This window comes from Pleurodeles waltl, chromosome 8, assembly GCF_031143425.1.
Source record: "Pleurodeles waltl isolate 20211129_DDA chromosome 8, aPleWal1.hap1.20221129, whole genome shotgun sequence".
Taxonomy (NCBI): Eukaryota; Metazoa; Chordata; class Amphibia; order Caudata; family Salamandridae; genus Pleurodeles; species Pleurodeles waltl.
In genome coordinates this window covers 469,878,626-469,898,988 of record NC_090447.1, presented here as the reverse complement: position 1 = coordinate 469,898,988, position 20,363 = coordinate 469,878,626, and the positions used below count along the sequence as shown (strand labels likewise).

The 20,363-nt window shown below is 44.4% G+C and overlaps 1 protein-coding gene across 2 annotated transcripts in view; it reads right to left on the bottom strand.

The window, feature by feature from the left end:
- IL18RAP (interleukin 18 receptor accessory protein) overlaps positions 1–20,363 on the bottom strand; it is a 275,544-nt gene that overhangs the window by 64,871 nt on the left and 190,310 nt on the right. For both annotated transcript variants that reach the window (XM_069204435.1, XM_069204436.1), the window contains one exon: positions 1,089–1,243. In XM_069204435.1, the coding sequence (XP_069060536.1) occupies positions 1,089–1,243 (155 nt within the window). The remainder of the gene's footprint in view (positions 1–1,088; positions 1,244–20,363) is intronic.

Here is a 20,363-nt window from a genome sequence, read left to right as displayed (position 1 = left end):
ACAGACACAATGAATTGTTTGATGATTAAGTATACTTTTTCAATGTAAAATAGTCCATCTGCACTGCAGTGCAAACATTTAATAAGAGACAGAATGATAAACCAACTGGCTAATGGCATAAGTTAAGAAAGAACTACTAAGCCAATTCTATGTACATTTTAATTTTTAAAAGGTCTGGCAAATAGTGAATCAAAAAAGCCTTTCCTCCTCCCCTTGCCTAATCCAAATGAATGACAGAAATGTGTTAGTCTCAAAGGACGAATTAATACTGAGGCCCTCATTTATTGGTGTTTTGGCACAGGGCACTGTAGCATGTGAAAGGGCAGGAATGCACCGTACCCATGCGATATGGTGCATTCATGTTCTTTCTCCCTAAGCTGGTGTCATTTTGAATGCCTAGCACCAATGCAGGCACCCTTACACCATGGTACAAGAGTGCCTCTGTCTGTTGTGCCCCTTCCTGCACAAAAACAATCCAGAGAGGGATTTATTCTTTCTATGTGTGCTGCAGAATGTAGCAAACATGGAAAGAGGAAAACATGAGGAGAAATACAAATATTTCTCCTTGTTACACCTCACCTCAGGAGGTGTAAGGTTGAGGAGCTTCCCTAAGTTTATGTGATCTTTTAAAATCTGGGGCAGTGACAATATCCATGGGTGTACACCCATGAAACGACTTGAAAGTGACTGTGTTTAGCCTCATACTTATCATTATGTATTCTGCGCCACAGAAGCCAAAAAAGTGATGCACTGGTGGCACTCAGGCTCATAAATATGCCCTAGGGTCTCTAAAGGCAACATCCTGACTTGGTGCTAAATCTTATGAAGTATTTCTGTGTATTTTAGTGTATGTGTGTGTGTGTGAAAAATATATTATGTAGCAGAGCTAATTCCAATGCAGAGAGATCGAAGGCTATCTGAGCATTTCATTTATATTTTTGACAGAGTTAAACCTAGTGGTGATTATTTTAAAACACAACCAACCTTTACATCCGCAATATCAAAAATGTATTCATATTGGGAAAGCTATATATTTGTTGCAGTCATTTAAAGTGTACACATATAAACATTTTTTTTTTTTAAATTACCCATATTTATTTTCACAAGCTTCACCTCTACGGACGAATTTCCCACTGAATTCTGAGCAAAGCAAATAAATGTATCTTGCAGGTCATTTTCAGTAACTTTCTCCAATTTTGCCATGTGCACATATTCAGTTCCAGCTAACTTCTTTGCAATAATTCTAAAAGTAGAAAAACATATAATCTTCGTTAAAACTAGGTCATGAAGAAGCTCATGCAATTTACAATAATCAATCACTATACGATGCATTTCAAGGTTCATTTCAACGACCTCAGCAGAAAAATGTCTACAACGGCACAGCACCATGTAGGCAAACAGTATGAGTAGGGGCTCTGGTTATCAGTTAAAACCGATTGTGACTGATAAAACACCACCAAAGGAACATTTGTTTGTTTAGCAAAAACTGAAAAATCCTTCAGTTTTGCTCCACTTTTACTGCTTTGGCACACTCTATTGCAAGACAGTATTAAGACACTTTGGGGCCAATGTTCCCTGTAAAGTGGCATGCAGGCGCGTGTGCACCCTTCCTTCGCCCACCGCGCAGACCTCTCTGCCGAACGCGCATGTTGTTCCTCACATCACCAGTGCCTTCATGACAAGTCACTGCCTCACACGAGAGAGTGAAACCGTAGGTCAGCGCTACGGTTTAGAAAAGAAACAGCGAGAAAACACAGTCACTCTCTAAGCGGCAGAGCAGAATAACAAACGGTGACCGAAGAAGAACCCCCTGCACCAAATGCAAGCAGGTAAGTGTGCTTAGAGGGCGTCTTCTCTGCTCTCCTTTCATTTTCTTCACTCGCTGTTGGCTGTTAGTTTTAAAGTTTTTTATGTATTTGTATGAGTATTGAGGTATTTAAATACTGTTACGTATCGTTGTCTTATTTATTATATGGTGTGTTTTGTATTTTGCTGTCTTTTGTTGCCGAAACAGGTGGAATGAAGTTTTAATTACTACCTTGTGTGTCAGTTTTTTTTCTTGCTGTTGCAATCCATGTCCTTTAAAACAATCAAGACAAATTACTCAAAGGGTCAAATGTAAATGTAAATGTAAGATTCAAGACAACTCCTTACCTGCTTCATATAAGATTCTTTCCAATGTTTCGGATCTTCTCTCCTGTTGATCCTTATCGCCATCAAACATTTTATAAAGAGAATAGTTGAATATCAGCCAAAATTCACAATTTCATATTTAGACATGCTTTGGGATTACCAGAGAAGGCAGAGCAAGTGGTCTTGCATTGCTTTTATCACAGGCTGCGATTTATCATTGTTATCTTCATAATATATTCTGCGAGAGCTAAAATACCTTTGCTTCTCCTTTCCCTGATATCGCAAGTGCCCCTGCAGAAGATCCTATCTGCATTTGCCTCCCTTTCTATTTCGTGTGTTTGGTTTTATGTCTGTACTTTTCATATGTGTTCAGGAGTTGCAGATGGGCTTGTTTATCTAAAAAAGCCAAACTCTGAATCTGTAAACAAAGGCAGTGGGAATAACAGGGAGCCACATTTCAGAGAATAGTCATGAAATTCAATGTGAAAAGGCTCTCCATAAAATCTGAAAGTTAGCATAAAGGACTGTCTTCCATGTGCGTAGTCATCCTAGGCCCCCTGGAGTCCCAGAAGATGCTTTCATTTCATGAAAAGAGCACTGCACATTTTTCCTTTTGCACTGGCATTTGTGACTCTTGAAAAGCTTTATTCTTTCACACTGTGTTCTGTTTAAACCCGTTCGCTATGTCTAAAAAAAACTAAAATACATTTGTTTTTGAAACAGTGGAGTTGTTAAACATTTTGTGCAGAACTGAGGCTCTGCTCCTTGCTTCCATGTTGCCTACTGTCACTCAGTGTCATTTGCTGAGGAGTTCGTGAACAGCAGCATTTCTGTGATAATCTTAACACTGTTATTGGATAACAGATGAAGCTGTGGGAGGGAAAAGCTTCTATCAAAGGGGCGGGGTGGTTGTTTACACCTGCTGACCTTCTAGCTTAAGCTCATTTAATTTTTTTCTATTGTGGCAGAACAGAGGGGACTGTTCAAATAACCATTGCCTCTAACTCATACTGACAATACTTGGAAAGTCATTAATGATAGGTTTAGCATATTGCGACAGGTGATAGGGCTATATCATTTCTTACTAGAATTCAATGTTTGCCTTATTATTAATTTACATATGCACCTACTATACTCATGCCTTTAATTAGCAATGGTGTATGCATTTGCACTTGTTATCATATTGCGTTTATTTATTCTGAAAAGCTATTATGGGCAAAATGTGTACTATCTATTATATAACCTTATAAGCATATGTTGCTATATAATGTAATACATTAACCTTTTATTGAATATTATTTTTTACTCTTTAATTTGATGTCTCTTGCAATCCAAAATGTGCGCACATGTTTAGAAAATATCAGGTGTACAGGTGCTCGGTGCTTTATTTTTAAAATAATAGGTGGCGATGCGCAATGCGCTACTCAGACACCCCTGGTCAGCACTATTTAAATGTCAGCATGCTGAGTACCAAATGAATGTTGTCATGAATCCATCTATGTAGCAAAGTCCATGAATGTGCTTTACTGACCCTAAGAAATAAAAGTGCATCTGCCAGGCTGGATTTTGGAGTGTGCACCATGCTGACAGAAACCGCCATTGACAGAGCAAACAGACTAGAAGTGGTTGAACGGCAAAGATCTCTGCCTGAGGAGATAAAGATTCTCATCAACAATGTGTTGCTAGCAGTCAAAATGAACACTTCAATGTTATCTGTTCAAGACATCCATGAACACGTCGCATTGTATGTGAAGATACCAGACAGCTGAAGGAGCAAGAACTATGCCTTTGAGTTTTTGGAGGCAATCAACAGCGTGATACGCTCTGACTTCATGGCAGAACTGTGCAGTGCTCTGTATAGCACATTAATAATTAATGAGAGCACAGATATTTCAGTTCCAAAATTGCTCATCCTCTAATTGAAATTCTGATCTGTAACATCAACAGAGCACAAAACAGTGTTTGGGGGAATTGTACCTCTGAGTTCATGCAATACGTATTCAGCTGTAAAAGACTTCTACACTGCCAGTAAGCTGGACCTTATAAAAACGGTCATGTTTACATCAGTGATGCTGGGAAAGAACAATGGTGTCAGCCTCAAACAATCCATTCCCCATCTACTTGAGCAGCACTGTAATGTGCGCAGAGAAGATTTTGGAAGTTGATGATGCCTGGAAAAAAGTGCAGATGATCAGGGAAATGGAAACATTACTGAGGACTGTCCACACTGTGTTCTACCGCTCGCCTGTAAGGAAGTCCACGCTGAACGAAATTGCTTTGGTCACTGAATGTGAAACAGCCTCTTTTTGGCCACTCAATGAAGTGCAGTGGCTTTCAAGGCATTTTGCTGTTGGTGCACTCTTGCGTAATTATGAGGTTGCTCTCAAATACTTTGATCATGAAAGAGTTGAGGAGAATGACCCAATTGCTAAATATTGCTACAAAAAACTATCTGCCGCCAACTACCATAATTCCTTTGCAGCACTGAATAACATTCTGGGTGAACTTGCATCTTTGTGCAAGTTGGTTCAGAAAAGCTCTTTGACCACTGTTAAAGCTGTACAATATGCAAGAGCAAAAATTGGTCAAATAAAGGAAGAGTACTTGGGGGGCACAGTCTTTTGGAGCAACACAGTAAGAGATCTGATGGCTTTGTACAGAGAGGACCGAGAGTATGATAGTGAGCCAATGTTATCTTTCATTAAACTTCTTTGTGAGCACATGGAAAGAAGGTTCCCAGAAGATGAATTGAAGGAACGGACAAGCTTTGATTTCCATGCAGTAACAACACAATCACAGTTTAGTTTTAGGACTGAGAATGTACAAAGACTTGATGAAAAGTATAAGAAGGTCTTGGTCCTGGTGATGGTGACACCCCTGATGATGTTGTTCAGCAGTACAGAGATTATAAATATATGGTGGGAGAACATATAAAAAGTGGATTGTTTAGGACCTTTCAAGACATGGTGAGTTTCACTCTGCGGAATGCTGCACAGTATAGTGTTGTATCTCACCTTGTTGATGTCTGTGCAACTTTCCAGGCTTCAAGTGCAGACTGTGAACGAGGATTCAACCTCATGAATGCAATCAAGTCCAAATTAAGAAACAGACTTGAGGAGAGTCTCCTAGATATGCTGATGAGGACAAAGGCCTACCTCTCAAATGGGAAGGTTGACTTAGACCGAGTTTATCAGCACTGGAAGAATGTCAAGGACCGGCGAGAGAAACAAACATGTCACACATCTACTGTTGGCACCTGACTTTTCTGAACTCTGATGCAGCTCCTCTGACAGTCCATATGTGGCTTGGGTAAGAACATTTCTATGCCTGTCTCTTGGCAGGATCCTCATGGCATTTATCAGTAGTGTGTTCATCAAATTGTAAATGTTAACTAATTGTACGCTCAACAGGTCAGGTCCTTGGGGTGTGCCACCAGGTCACAAAACTGCCTTAATGCCCTATTATATGGAGCAATGTTTAAACAAATATCCCTTTTTTGCTTTAGTGGTAAAACAAAGCAATGGAGAGGCATAGGCCAAAGATCTTGGTAGTTATGCACTGCGCTCACATGAATGGTCAATTTCTTGATGCACGTATCCTTGGCTGCAGCGCACAGACACCTTACAGTACTGCACACAGTGGAAACAAATTAGAGGGTACATTGTTTGGGGCATATTTAAACATTGCGGCAAAAATATTAGTGCCGGCTTGCGCCATTCTACAGCACCACTCTAGTCGAGTGGGGATGGCGGTGTGGGGTAAGGAGGTTGTCCACCAAATATTGACGTTAGGCTGGTTAGCGGCAAAAAAATGCTGCTAACCAGCCTTGCATCATTTCCAGGCGCACAACCATCCTAAAACATGACTCTAGTCTTAGAAAAGACAGAAGTCAAGCACACTCCCTCAATGGCCAGCACAGGGGAGCAGTGTCCCCTGGGCATGGCCATTGCCCCCAGTGCCATGCAGGGGGCCCCTTGTTAGGGCACCCAATGGCACTTAAAACAAAACCCTCCAATAATTACTTACACTTACCCTACGTTCCTGGGATGGGGTCCCCCATCCTGTGGTGTATCTCTGGTGTGGGTGGGGGCATTCCTGGAGCTTGGGGTGGGCACCTGTGGGCCCGCTCCATGGTGTTTGACCATGGAAAACTGTCCACAGGTCCCCTAACGCCTAGTCTTTAAATAATGGCATTAAGCAACCTTACTAAGGTGTTAAATAATGGCACTAAGGCATTAAATAATGGCACTAAGCAAGCTTAGCACCATTATTTGGGGCTACATCCAACCCGTACATCATTTTTTCATGGGGGATAAATATGGCGCTGTGGGGATGGCGCCATTCTGTGGATGGGAATGTCTACCTTGCATCTCATTGATGCAAGGTAGGTTCAAGCATCCAAAAAATGGTGCAAACTCCTATATGTTGACGCTAGACGTATCTAGCATCAAAATATAAATATGGAGTTAAGTTTGCACCGAATTTGTGTACATACAAATGACGCACATTTAGCACAAACAGAGTATAACTATGCCTTTAACACAATAAGGACTTTGCCTGGCTTCAACTGGTTCAAGGAGGCACTCCCTGTTTGCTACAGGTGAAAACTTGCTAACCAGAGTCCCCTGCACCAACTCCTGAAGAAACCAACCGGCTGACCACTGTCCAGTGGCCAGAAAGGAGTTTGCTCCAGGTGCATTCTGGCAGTTGTAGTCTGCACACCCCAAGGAGCATCTCAGAGCTTCTGGAACCTTGGGGTGAACTGTGGACCTCAAAAGAACCTTAAAGGAACATCTGGAAAAAGATCCAGAAGTTTGGAGAACTTTGGAGAACTTTTGGAAAAAAGCTCAATAGAGGGAGCGACCCGCCGTGGCAACTCTAGCCGGCTTGCCTCAACCACGGTGAAGAAAATGTCCAAAAAAGTAACTAAGTCTGAGCGTAGGAAGTTGACCGGGACCTTCCAGGCAGTGTATCCGAAGAGGGCTCAAAGGACGTCGGATCAAGATTTAGGTTTGCCCTGGTCGAAGGATTTTCATCTTGAAAAAACGACTAAGTCCAAAGGTAAAAATCTTCACTGAGGGCTCCCACGACACGTACCCGAGGAAGAGTTCCAGGAGGTCGGATTGGACTGGCAGGTTCGTCCCACTGAAGAAAATCTCCAGAAAAACAACTAACTCCTAAAGTAAACTTTTGACTGAGGCCTCCCGTGGGCTGTAGCCGAGCCAGCTCCATCGCGGTCAGCCTTAAAGTTTGACTTTGTCTCGGTCGAGGTGCGACCAGATGACCAGATTGGCGCTTTTTGTTTCTATGCGCTAGAAAGCATTAATACTTTAATAATTCATATATCCGGATCCCCTTATCCAATTTTATTCATTTCTGTGTCATTTTAAAGCAAAAAATATTTCCTATTTTAATTAATTGATTTTGGATTTTTAAACTGTTTCCTGTGTTTTATTTAATTACTGTTTTGTGATATTTTAATGCTTTACGCTTTTTCTCCTAAGTTAAACCTTGTCGCTCGTTGCCAAGCTACCAAGGGTTAATCTGGGTTTAATTTACTGAGACCTAACTCGACCTAAGTGGAGGTTAGTGGCCTATTGCTAAGTGTAGGTACTTACCTGCCCTTACCAATAACCCATTTTCCAACAACACTGCAAAAACTAACTCAGAAAATGTATGTTAGTGTAAAACCTGCAGACATTAAAGCTCTACAACATGAACAGTCACTACTATGTGTTTCATAATATGTGCTGCAGATGGTGCAGTTTCAGCAAAACAGGAGCATGGATCCATTCGGAGCCTGCAAACCAACATAGATAAAACCCCAGGATCACTTGTTTCAGATTCCAGTCCTACTGCCAACATTTAGAAAAAAAGCTTGAGACTTATGGCCCAGAAACAATGCTTCACAGAACAGCACAGCAACCAATGTTGCTCTGGTGCATGGATGTGCAAGCAGGAGAAAGTAGTGTATAGCCATAAGTTAGAAATTGGATTTCTGGTTGGCAGAGGTATGCACCCCGTCCAAATGGAACCACATTCCTATTCAGGGTAAGTCAGATACACACCATAAACTAATCTGTGCTCACCGTCTAGTAACTCAGCATAGAGCAGGCGGGCTTAACTTAGGAGGTAATGTGTAAAGTATTTGTGCAACATTTAAAACCGCAAAACAGTGAAAACACCACACAAAAATAATCCACACCAGGTTAGAAAAATACAGCTTAATATAATGAACAAACAAGACCAAAATAACAAACATCCAATAAATAGAAGTCAATATATGAATTTTTAAAGAATAATTGTACAAGTAGTGCTTAGAAGCAATAAGTGCCTATTGGGATATCTAGTCACGCTGGACCGGGGAAAGTCAAGAGTTCACGCTGCCCAAAATGGAGCACAGGCTAGCTACAGGACCTACACAGGGCCCACTGAGCAACAATACCATAGTCTGTGTCACAGCACAAGATGTATTGATGGTTTCCATGCAGTGGGGGTGTTGCCCTGGATTTCTCCATGCAACTGCGGTGATGCATCAGTTCCAAGTGTGATACACTGGTTCTGAGCGCAGCGGTTCTGAATGCGATGTGCTGGGTCAGTCCATGCTGGAGGGTGGTGTCGATCTTCTCCATGCAGCAATGTGTTGGTTCCGAAGCAGTGGTTCCGGAGGTGATGCGGCAGTTCAGAGGGTGGTGGTCAGGTCCTTGCAGCAGTGGTGTTACATTAATCCCAATATTGCAGGTGTCAATACGTAGGTTCTGACAGATTCAGCACTTTGTACTCACTTCTATGGGCCCTGGACTGGGTTGGCTCTACTTGGCAGAGCACAACTTGCAGCAAGAAAAGTCCAGGTGCTGGGTGTAGATGGAAGGGAAGCCTTTGGCATTTCTGACAGTTCAGAACAGGAGGCAAGCCAGCAAACCTTAGAAGTCACTTGGGCACAGATTTATACTTTTTGACGCAAACCTGCTAGCTGGTGGTAAGGCCCAGTTAGCGTAAAAATAAATGACCCTAACCAGGTCGGGGAGGCGTAGGGGAAACAGGAGGTTGTGTGTTGAAGAATGGCACTAGTCAGGTTAGAGTCAGAAAAAATTACGCTAACCTGACTAGCGTCATTTTTTGACGCTCAACCCCATGGATATGACTCCTGTAGAGACAGTAGTCATGCCCCCCTGCCAAATAGCCATGCCCAGGGGATTTATGTCCCCTGGGCATGGCCATTGGGCATAGTGCTATGTAGGGGGGCCCAAGTTAGGCCCCTCTATGGCACTTGGAAAAAGAAAATGTTAAACCTACCTGGACTTACCTTGTATGGGTCCCACCATCCTTAGGTGTCTTCCAGGTGTGGGTAGGGGTGGCTGGGGGTGTCCCTGGGGGCAGGGAAGGGCACCTGTGGACTGCTTCCATGGTCTCTGACCATGGAAATGAGCTCACAGGTCTCCTAATGTCTGCCCTGACCCAGGCATTACATAATGGCACTTAACAGGCTTAGCGCCATTATTTAAGGCCCTCCTCCTCCCATGCTTGATTTTTGCACGGAAGGATAAATAAGGCGCATAGGCCTTAGAGTCATTTTTTGGCCGGGAATGCCTACCTTGCATCTCATTGACCAAGGTAGGATTTCACTGTAAAAAAATGACGTTAACTCCAATATTTTGATGCTAGACAGGTTTAGCGTCAAAATATAAATATGGAGTTAAGTTTGCGCCGGATTTGCGTTAAAAAAAGTATGCAAATCTGGTGAAAACAGAGTATAAATATTCCCCTTTGGTTCTAGGGATGTAGAGATGCAAAGTACAGTCCTTCTCTCTCCAGGCTAGGAGGTCAGCAAGCAGCAGAGCAGGCACAGCAAAGCAGGAGTCCAGCAAAGTCAAGCAGAGCGACTGTCTCTTCAGCAGCACAGCAGTCCTCCTTCCAGGCAGAATGTCCTCAGGTCCAAACGTGTGCTGAGCGGGTGATGTCAGAGGTCCAGTACCTGTACCCAGCTGGGCCTTTGAAGTATGGAGACTTCAAAGAGATGCCTTTGACCCTGTCTTTCCTGCCCTGGCTCCAGACTCACTACAGGGGGTTTGCTAACCTTTGTGTGGGGACAGCACAGAGCTTTTTCAGGTACAAATTGACAGATTCTTCCTCCCATCCTGCTCAGGATAGCCCGTCAGCATGCAGATGGCCACTCAGTCATACCTACCCTTCCTTTGTGTGTGGATTTCTAGAGGGAATGCAGGAAGGCAGCTGTCAGTCACCCAGACAGGCAGAATGCACTAGATAATTTAAAGTAAGAAAATGGCATCTTTTTGAAAGTACCATTTTCAGAAATAAAATTTAGAATCCCACTTCACTGTACGTTTTGATTTTGATCTGTGATTCCAGATACACCAAACTTGGGGGTCACATCTCTTCACAATTGGAAATAAAACTTATAAAAATGTAATAAGGTAATATCAATGTTAATCTATGGGGGAGATAGGCCTTGCAGTAGTGAAAAACAGATTTAGGAATGTTTCCGTACATGGACATGTAAAAACTAAAAGTACAAATCTAACTTTTTAAATTCACTGCACCTCTCCTTTGGGGTTGTCCAGGGTCTACCTCAGGGGTGGCTTATATGTTTTAAAAGGGAAGGTTTGTTCGCCATGGCAGTTTAAGACTGCACACAAGGGCTCTGCAATGGCAGGCCTGAGCCATGTTTCTAGGGATATTGACGTGGGTGGCACAATCAGTGCTGTAAACCCACCATTAGCATTTAATTTACAGTCACTGGGCATGCATAGTTCACTTTACTAGGAACCTATAAGTAAATTAACTCTGACAAGTGTGGAGAAGCCAATGCTATCATGTTTTAAGCAGAGCACTAAATCATGTTTTAAGTGAGCACTAAATAGCAGAGGTAATGTGCCAAAAGTCCTAAAGCCAACAAAAACAGGGTCAGAAAAAGAGGAGGAGGAAGGCAAAAACTTTGGGGTAACCTTGCAGAAAGGGCCAGGTCCAACACGATTCTCCTCCAGCCTAATCAATACCCTGATTGATCCACTGCTTAGGCAATAGAATGTGGACAATGGTCCACTACTGAAGGGGCACTTGTCAGTTCTACTCCTCTCCGAACTCCATTGGTTACTCTGTCTATAGTATCCACTGAAATGACCCATAGGGGACTCTTCTCCTCAACTGTAGACACCATCTGTGCAGTACCTAACTTTAACTAGCTCAGAAATGCACCCTATTAGGCAGACAGTATCACCATGGTCGACAAAGTGATGTGGCCCATGACTCCTCTTGGGTCAGATTTGTGTTCCAACCCATGGAAAATTTGTCCACAAGAACATCAACCAAAAGAGACCACTGACAGCTGTCAATGTCAAGAGCGAGGCTCCATGCCACCAAGGGCTTTCTGACCTCTGTGGTTTCTCAGAGTGAGAGGCAGTTGCCCCCAAGTGCCTTGCACCCTGTTTCCACTCTACCTCCCAACCGTTCAGGGTGGTATCATGAAACTGGCCACTGACTAGGGTCTGTACCATGAGGGTACGCAGGAGACAGGAGTGCACTCTCCCCTACCCCATTCCTCCACCTGGGGGTCCTGTACTCTCTGCTTGGGAGTGGTACCCCCAGAAAACTGAACTGTTAGGGCACCTGTCATGGCTTCTCCTTCTATTTTCCCTGACACCAAGGGCAACTCAATCTCCAGAATGTAGTCAATGGGCATCTCGTGGCTAACTATGACCCTCCTCTGGTTCACATCCCCATACCCATCCAGGGATACCAGGGCCATAGGGTGGAAAAAGTCCTGCCCATTGGCCGGAGTCACCCTACACACCTGGCCAATGTACTGCTCTAGGGAAACCAACCTTTCCACTATGATGGTGTGGATAAACCAGGCGTCCTTCAGAGCACTGACTGGGACTTCATTTACTGTCACCTGGTGAAAGTGATGACTCCCAGGGATCACCAACTCACTCTCTAAGCGAGATCACAGCATGATATATGACCTCACCCTGAATACTACATTCCACATTGGCCACTCCTGTGGAGGACCCACCAGAGGGTGGTTTCATAGGACATACAGAGTCCCCCCTGCTGGTGTCCTAGCTGAGAACAATCAAAGCAGCTGGGTTGAAAATGGGGTGCCCTGGGCCATGACCAACCAGAACCTCTGTGTTTATCAGAAGGAGCAAGGGAGTCCTATCCTTCTCCCTTACTCTGTGACTTGTCTGTGTCTCCCTTGACCTTCCCCTCACTTTGCGGGGGAGCCTAAACCACCCTTCTTGCGGTCACTCCCAGGTACCTTCCTGTGGACCCTGGTGCTGATGTTACCTCCCTTGCAAGCTCCCTGGTGTCAGGGAGCTTACTGTCAACAAGGTGTTGGGGCAGATCTGGAAAACAAAGACTGAACATGTGCTCCTTTACAATCAAGTTGTACAGCCCATGGTAATCCTTTACAGCAGTGGTTCCCAACCTTTTCACTTCTGTGAACCCCCACTTTATCAATACTGGTACCCCCCCTGAGTCACTATTGGAATCCGGGGGCCCCCTACTAAGTCATTACAGAAAGCTGGGGACCTAATCTGTTGATAATATTTAATTTTCTCAGCAGTCACAGACCCCCTGAAATGCTTTGCAGACCCTCCAGGGGTCCCCCGGCCACAAGTTGGGAACCACTGCTTTATTTGACTGCCCTCCATCCAACCATCCATTGCCTTGCAATAGGAATCCACGCAATCCACCCATCTCTATTGGAATAGCTTCTTACTGTCCCTGAACTTCTGTCTGTACTTTTCTTGGGTCAGGCCAAACTTACAGATTAGGGTCTCCTTCATGGGGGGGGATACCTCATCCTGTCACCTCCCCCTCTGGAGGCAGTAGAGTGCCCCTCGCCTCACTAGGAATGTGCCTCTACAGACTAGCTCCATAATCCCCCTTAGGGCCCTAGTACATCTGTAAAGCAATGTCATAGGCCTCATAACATCTGTCTATGTCATCTCCCACCACAAAGTCAGACACCAAACCCATGGGCTTGTAGACCCTGCTTTCAGAAGGATCCCTAGGCCATCTACTTGTTTCCACTCGGGAAGCGCTGATTATTCTATTACTGAAACTGGGGAAATCTCCCAGTGACTACGAGGCATACTGACCACTCTTGATACTTAATGTAGATTATAAAGTTCTTAGTAAGCTACTAGTGACTGACCTCTCCCACACTTGACCAGACTTATCCACCCTGACTAGGCTGGCTTCATTCCTGGTCGAAACACGGCCCTCAATATTAGATGCCTTCTATCAATACTAGAACATAGGAGTATTGATCAAGATAGAGCAGCTGTTTTCTCTGTAGATATTGAGAAGGCCTTTGACAGCCTTGATTGGGGGTTCTTGTATGAGGTGAGGCACACGTGCAGCTGAGTGACACGTTTTTAGTCTGAACAGAATGCTTTACATAGACCCAACCGCTATGGTTTGAACAAGGAGAGTAATATCATGCAGCTATCACATGGGGCGAGGAGCACAACAGGGGTACCCTTTGTTGCCACTGTTCTTTGTCCCGGCCATGAAACCCTTTGCTGCCCGAGCTTGATTGGGGACAAATTTTCATAGACTGGATTTTGACGGACATTGGCATACAATAGCTCTGTTAACATGATCTCTTGATCTTTTCTGAGGGACACAAGTACAACTTTAGAGGGAGCAAAGACCATGCTGGAGGGCTTTGGAACCTGGTCAGGGCTTAAGGTGAACTGGCGAAAATCTTGTTTGTTTCCAGCTGCTGTAGATAAAAATCCCCTGAAGATTTAGCTCCCCTGCAGTGGACTCCCAGAAGTTTACCTTATTTGGGAGTTAAGATTTACCATGACTGAACTGACCTACTGGAAGGAAATGTGGGTGGGGGCATACAATTCCTTAAATCAAGTATGGATTTTTTGAAAACACTACCTCTTTCGGTGATGGGAAGAACAGCAATACTGAGGATGAATGCTCTACCACACCTCCTATACTTTTTCTGGACACTTCCAGTGTGGATACATATTCAGAGAGTTAGATTCCTTGCTTGTCTCTTTTATCTGGGGTTCAATCCACAAAAGGGCAGCTTTAACCACGCTCCAGTCTTCTACGACAGAGGGGCGATGCCGGACTTTGAGGCATATTACTTAGAAGCCCAGATCCAGTGGTCCGTGCAATGGCTACTGGGTTGTCAGAGGCCTGATAGGCTCTTAGCCCATTTATGCCTGTGCAGCCGGACCTGGTGAAGACACTACTATGGGTGAAATTCAAGGTGGAATTCAAGGTGATAACCAGATGCTGGACACGCTGCTTGAGGAAAAAACATACTAAGGGGCATATTTATACTCTGTTTGCGCCGAATGTGCGTCAAAAGTTTTGACGCACATTCGGCGCAAACATTGCCCCATACTTATACTTTGACGTCCGACGCAGCGGGCGTCAAAGTTCCACCATGTGCGCCATTTTTTAGAAGGGGGAACCAGCCTTGCGTTAATTATATGCAAGGTAGGCGTTCCCTTCTAAAAAATGACTTTAAGGCTTGTGCCCCATATTTATACTGTGACGTCATTTTGATGCACAGGAGGGGGCAGGCCTTAAAAAACGGCGCCCAGCCTGATGGGCGCCGTTTTTTAACTCCTGGGTCAGGGCAGGCGTTAAGGGACTTGTGGGCTCAGACGGAGCCCAGAGGTGCCCTCCCATGCCCCCAGGGACACCCCCTGCCACCCTTGCCCACCCCAGGAGGACGCCCAAGGATGGAGGGACCCATCCCAGGGAACTTAAGGTAAGTTCAGGTAAATATTTTTTTCGTTATTTTTTTAGTGGCATAGGGGGGCCTGATTTGTGCCCCCCTACATGCCATTATGGCCAATGACCATGCCCAGGGGACATAAGTACCCTGGGCATGGCCATTGGGCAAGGGGGCATGACTCCTGTCTTTGCTAAGACAGGAGTCATTTCAATGGGGGTTGGGCGTCAAAACAAATGGCGCAAATCGGGTTGAGGCCAAAGTTTTGCCTCAGCCTGACTTGCCCCATTTTTTGACACCCAAGCTCAATTTTCCCCTACGCCGGCGCTGCCTGGTGTGAGTCATTTTTTTTGACGCACACCAGTCCGCAGCGCCGGCTAACGTCATTCAATAAATACGGCGCCTGCATGGCGCTTTGGAATGGCGTTAGCCGGCGTTACATTTTTTGACGTACAACTGCGTTGGCGCAGTTGTGCGTCAAAAAGTATAAATATGGCCCTTAGAGCCCATATACTCCGGATTCGTCTCTTACCATGCTAAGAGAACTCACTCCTCAGGGAATTGGAGAGGACTGGAGGAATGGGTGACTGTAGGGCCACTACAATTGGTGAGCTTTACGCAGCGGGGGAGTTACTTAATTTTGAGAACTTTAAGGCAGAATTTGATTTCCTGCAGGGACATTTCCTCCGACACAGAGCGATCACTGCAGCGATCCAGAAACATTGGCAAAACAGGGCTGCTGAACTCCAGGCCCATGGATACCTCCACTACATAGCCCTGTCCTCAGACACTATTAAGGTTGTCGCCTGTTTCTGCCAAGCCATTGGGGAAGACCTATGTCACCCTTTAGAGAAATTGAGGAGCAGTTGGGAATGAGACCTAGTGGCACCAATATTGGAGGCGGCCTGGGGCTCCATTTTTTACAGGACCCCTGAGTGTCTCGAAATGCCCACTTGAAATTAATGCTTTCTACATTTTGCATAGGGCATATTTGACCCAGTTGTACCCCTATTGGGAGTAGATTATAGAGATACTGGAGGCTGTTTTGAGCAAAGATGTCCCACATACACCAGGGCACTGCCTCCTGGGATTAGTTTACACATGCCTCCAAAAGTAGAGCCACTACCAGATTTCAGGATCTAGCATTTCTTCTAGCAAAAATGGAGATTATGAGAAATTGGAACTCCTCTGAGGTGCCTCGTACACTGCAATGGCGTAAAGAATCAAAAAAGTGGGTGGCATGTTAAGGCAGGGTACTACTACAGGAGGCTAAAAGGGGAATAGCCCCCATGGAGATGGCCCATGTGTGGGAGGCCCTAGTGGCAGACCATCAGACCTTTAACTTGGGCAGGGAAGAAGACACATAGGAGACCACCACTGGATTAGGAGAAGGTCTGACCTTCTTTCATTTCTAAGGGCCATACTACTGGATACCCCTCTTCTCCCGAGTGAGACTCAGAAACTAGGATATCAGGCATGATTCAATTATACTTTATTTACTGGATGCATTAGAAAAGTGTTTGCATCATTAATGCAGGACTACTATAAATGTAACTATGGAGGGACGAAAGGTATTGTTCTTGTTCATGTTTTTGTTAACAGCTGTTATATCAAAAGGATATTGCTGATTGCGGTAGACTGTTTTTCATGGTGTGTACTGTCAGATGCTTGAGATATAAGATGATGCCATGAGTATACATCTAAAGGCTTTCACAATTAACAAAAGGGTGTATGTAAGTGTACTATGTCATTACGAAATCCAATAAATTGTGTTTTAAAAAAAAAAACTACATCTGTGTTGCAGGTGACAGTGCATGTGCCCTATGGGCATGGATCCTAACACTTTACCTTACTCCCACATCCTAAAATGAGCACCAATATAACAATACACACTGTAGCACCAGCAGTGACATTGAGGAGACATTTGGCCTACTGAAATCATGGTGCATGTGCTTACACAAGAGTGGGGGTTCATTGAAATATGCACCAGAAATAGCTTGCAAGATAGTAGCAACATGTGACACAATATTGTCACCAGGAGAGGCATACACATCGAGGTGTCTGAGTCAGAGGATGATGATCCTGAGCCACCAGTACAGCAGCCAGCAAATTGGGGCAGAGCAGTGTACGGGAGAAGACACATGGAGCATATCGCCACATAATAATTTGGGAGGTACGTTGTCAGTGTTAATGCATTGTGTATGTGAAAGGAACACAAGATGCTACTGATGTATGTTGACCAAAATACCTTTAATGTCAGTTACGTAGACTGTATTCAAACTAAACACACATTAGAAAATGAAAATACAACTCTGCTGATTAATTCACTAGATAGGAGTTAACACAGTTATGACATACAAAACTGCATGGACAGCTCAATGTTTCTTGCCCCTAAGGCCAGATGGATACCTCCTTATTGTGTTGCAGCATGTGTTCAACTGCTGCATCTCAGAGCTCTGCCATCTGAGGCAGAGACACTTTTAGCCGCTTCTCTCACTGTGACCGGTGCAATGAGGTCAGTCTGCATTACAGCAGATGTTATCTGTTGCAGACCCCTGGTGACATCCTCAAAGAAGTAGCCCATATTTTCCTGCACCGGGTTGCTGTAGCATGTGCCAGTCACCCAATTGTTCAGCTTAGTGTTTTGATCCTGGCTGCACTGTGTCTATCCCCAGATTTTTTACCAGAGTCAGTGTTGGAGAGCTGTAGACACAGCTTCTCGATTGCAGCTGTCATGCTGTTCATTTCATGGTCCAAGTGTCTTTGGTTCTCTGCTGCTTGTCTGGCAATAGTTTGAAACCCCACTGACATACAGTCATGTATGCTGTGCAACTCCCAGTTCATTAACTTCATCTATGTTCCATGCATTGAATTCATAACATTGATTTTTCCAGCACTCCATACACTTGTGTGTCATCGGATGCCTATGGGATTAGCGGAAGTGCTTACGGCACAGGTCGTGCCCTGTGTCGCTGTCGACCATGTCCCAGTATAAGCGGCTGTCATGGGCTCACTATGGAAGTCATAGTCTGACTTATTTTTGGACGTCCCTCATCATCCTCTGGGGAAGCAGGCTAGTGCAAAATGACAACACTGGTGGAGATGGTATGTGATGTGGAGGGGCCACATTGTGATTGTTTGGAATCATCCTCCTCATCCATGTGAATAGCCTCCCATGCCTTGGACTCTGTCCCTTCTGTGGGCTGTCCCAATACACTTATGTTGCAGGAAATAATCTAGTTAACTTCTGTGTTATCTGTTGCTGTGCCGCCTACTAATACCTTTGTGTTTAAGTTACAATAAACTTGGATTAAGTTCACTGTATGTCTGGTACTACTGATGCATTGGTATGGCAGCAGCAAGGGTTACCTTCACGTCTCTCTGTATGACCCATTTACATTATTAGTACAATGCACATGTAGCACTTATTTGGGTTGGGTTCAGGAGTTGAGGTATCCAAGTGTCCAAATACAGCAACTGCCTCAGACTCAATGGTGCTTTCCACCATTGTCACTCTGGCTGTATGTGGGGGTAATATGGGGAGTCCACCCCTTTCTCTCTGTAAGGCGTCTGGCACCCTTCTCCTTTGTCCTTGACCTTAGGTCATACCACCTCTTGCGTATTTCCTCCACAGAGCGCTGAGTGACCCCAACAGCATTGATTTTTGTCTGCATGTCAATCAAGATTTTCTTCTTTTGGGCTTCCGGCACAGTCATGGATGCTTTGCCAAACAACAAGTCATGGTGGAAGCAGCATTCATCCATCAGGATTTCAATTTCCTTCTCACTTAATTTATATGTTCTCTTCCTGACTCCTATTTCCTGGCTTGCCATGTTGTTTCAGTTAGGGGTGTTGTGTTGAGAGGCTCACAGTTTTAAGCAGTCAGAGCAGTCTGCTACATCTTCTCCCTCTCTCTCCTCTATCTCCTCTATAGCCACTGCTGAGCACTTCCTGGTCCAGGTGGTTGGGCATTGGTGTGTAGCCCTTGTTCCAGGAAGTGTTTTTTTTACTTTATAAATTGCATTTGCAATTAGCGAATGCATTTGCAAAATTGGTAATCAAAAACATTTGACTCCTAACATTGTGCCTCACATGCTTTGCTAGTCACAAATTTGCCAGGCCTATTTTTCGCAAATAGGGATTCACAATTGCTAGGCTTCATACATGTGGCCATTAATAATTTAAAGTAAGAAAACGCCAACTTTCTAAAAGTGGTATTTTCAGAATTACAATTTAAAATCTGGCTTTACCATAAATTGTGATTTTAAATTGTGATTCCAGAGACACCTAGGTCTTCCCAATTAGAAATTACACTTATGAAACGTAATAAGGTAATCTCCATGTTAACCAATGGGAGAAATAGGCCTTGAAGTCTGTGAAAAACAAATTTAGTAGTTTTTCCCTACCTGGACATGTAAAACTTAAAAGAACATGTCCAACTATTCAAATACACTGTACCCTGTCCTTGGGGCTGTCCACAGCCTACTTCAGGGGTGACGCATATATTAAAAAGGAAGGTTTGAGCCTGGCAAGGAAATTAACTTGACAGGTCGACATGGCAGTTTAAGTCTGCACACACAGGCTCTGAAATGGGGTGCCTCAGCCATGATTGAAGGGCTACTGAAGATGGTGGCACAATGACTGCTGCAGGCCCACCAGTAACATTACATTTACAGGCCTGGGGTGGACGTAGCACACTTTATTAGGGACTTACAAGTACATTAAAAATCCCAATTGTGGGCAAGATAATGTTACCATGTTTTAAGCAGAGAGGATATGCACTTGAGGACTGTTTAGAAGTGGTAAAAAGCCCAGAGTCCTAAAGCCAACAAAACCCCAGTTAGGAAAACAAAAGGAGGAAGTCAAAATGTTTGGGGTGACCCTGCAGAAAGGGCCAGGTCCAACACCATATTTCTTAGAAATGGTCTACTGCAGTGCTTAATTTGTAAATAAAAAGGTTCCGGTGCCCGAAGCCCTCCTCTTAAACCTGCGGCTGCTGCATTTAAATGTGTGAACACTGAATAATGAGGCAGCGTAATCCTGAAGCCATCTCGGACCTCTTCAATCCATTTAAAAGCCACTCCCTGCTCCTTCAGCTCACTCTTGCAGCTTTCTACTTTGCCTCATTGTGACGCTTTTCATTTTTCCCTTCATCCATCTTTCCCATATGTGTCTTTTGCTCGCAGCAAATGCTTGAGGCAGAAGAATAAGCCCCGGCCCTCAAAAATAAGTGCCGGTGCTCAGCACCGGAAACAACAAGCACAAATTAAGCACTGGTGTACTGTTACTCACAACTGCTGCACTGGTGCGTAGTCTTCCTAGCATCATGCACAACCTTTGCATCATGGCACAGAGATGTGTGCATGCTGTCTAGCATATGATCTGCTACTAGAATCATAGTCTTCCCATACTAAATACTATGCCTAGACCAGTGGTTCCCAACCTTTTGATTTCTGTGGACCCCCACTTTAACATTAATGGAACCCAGGGACCC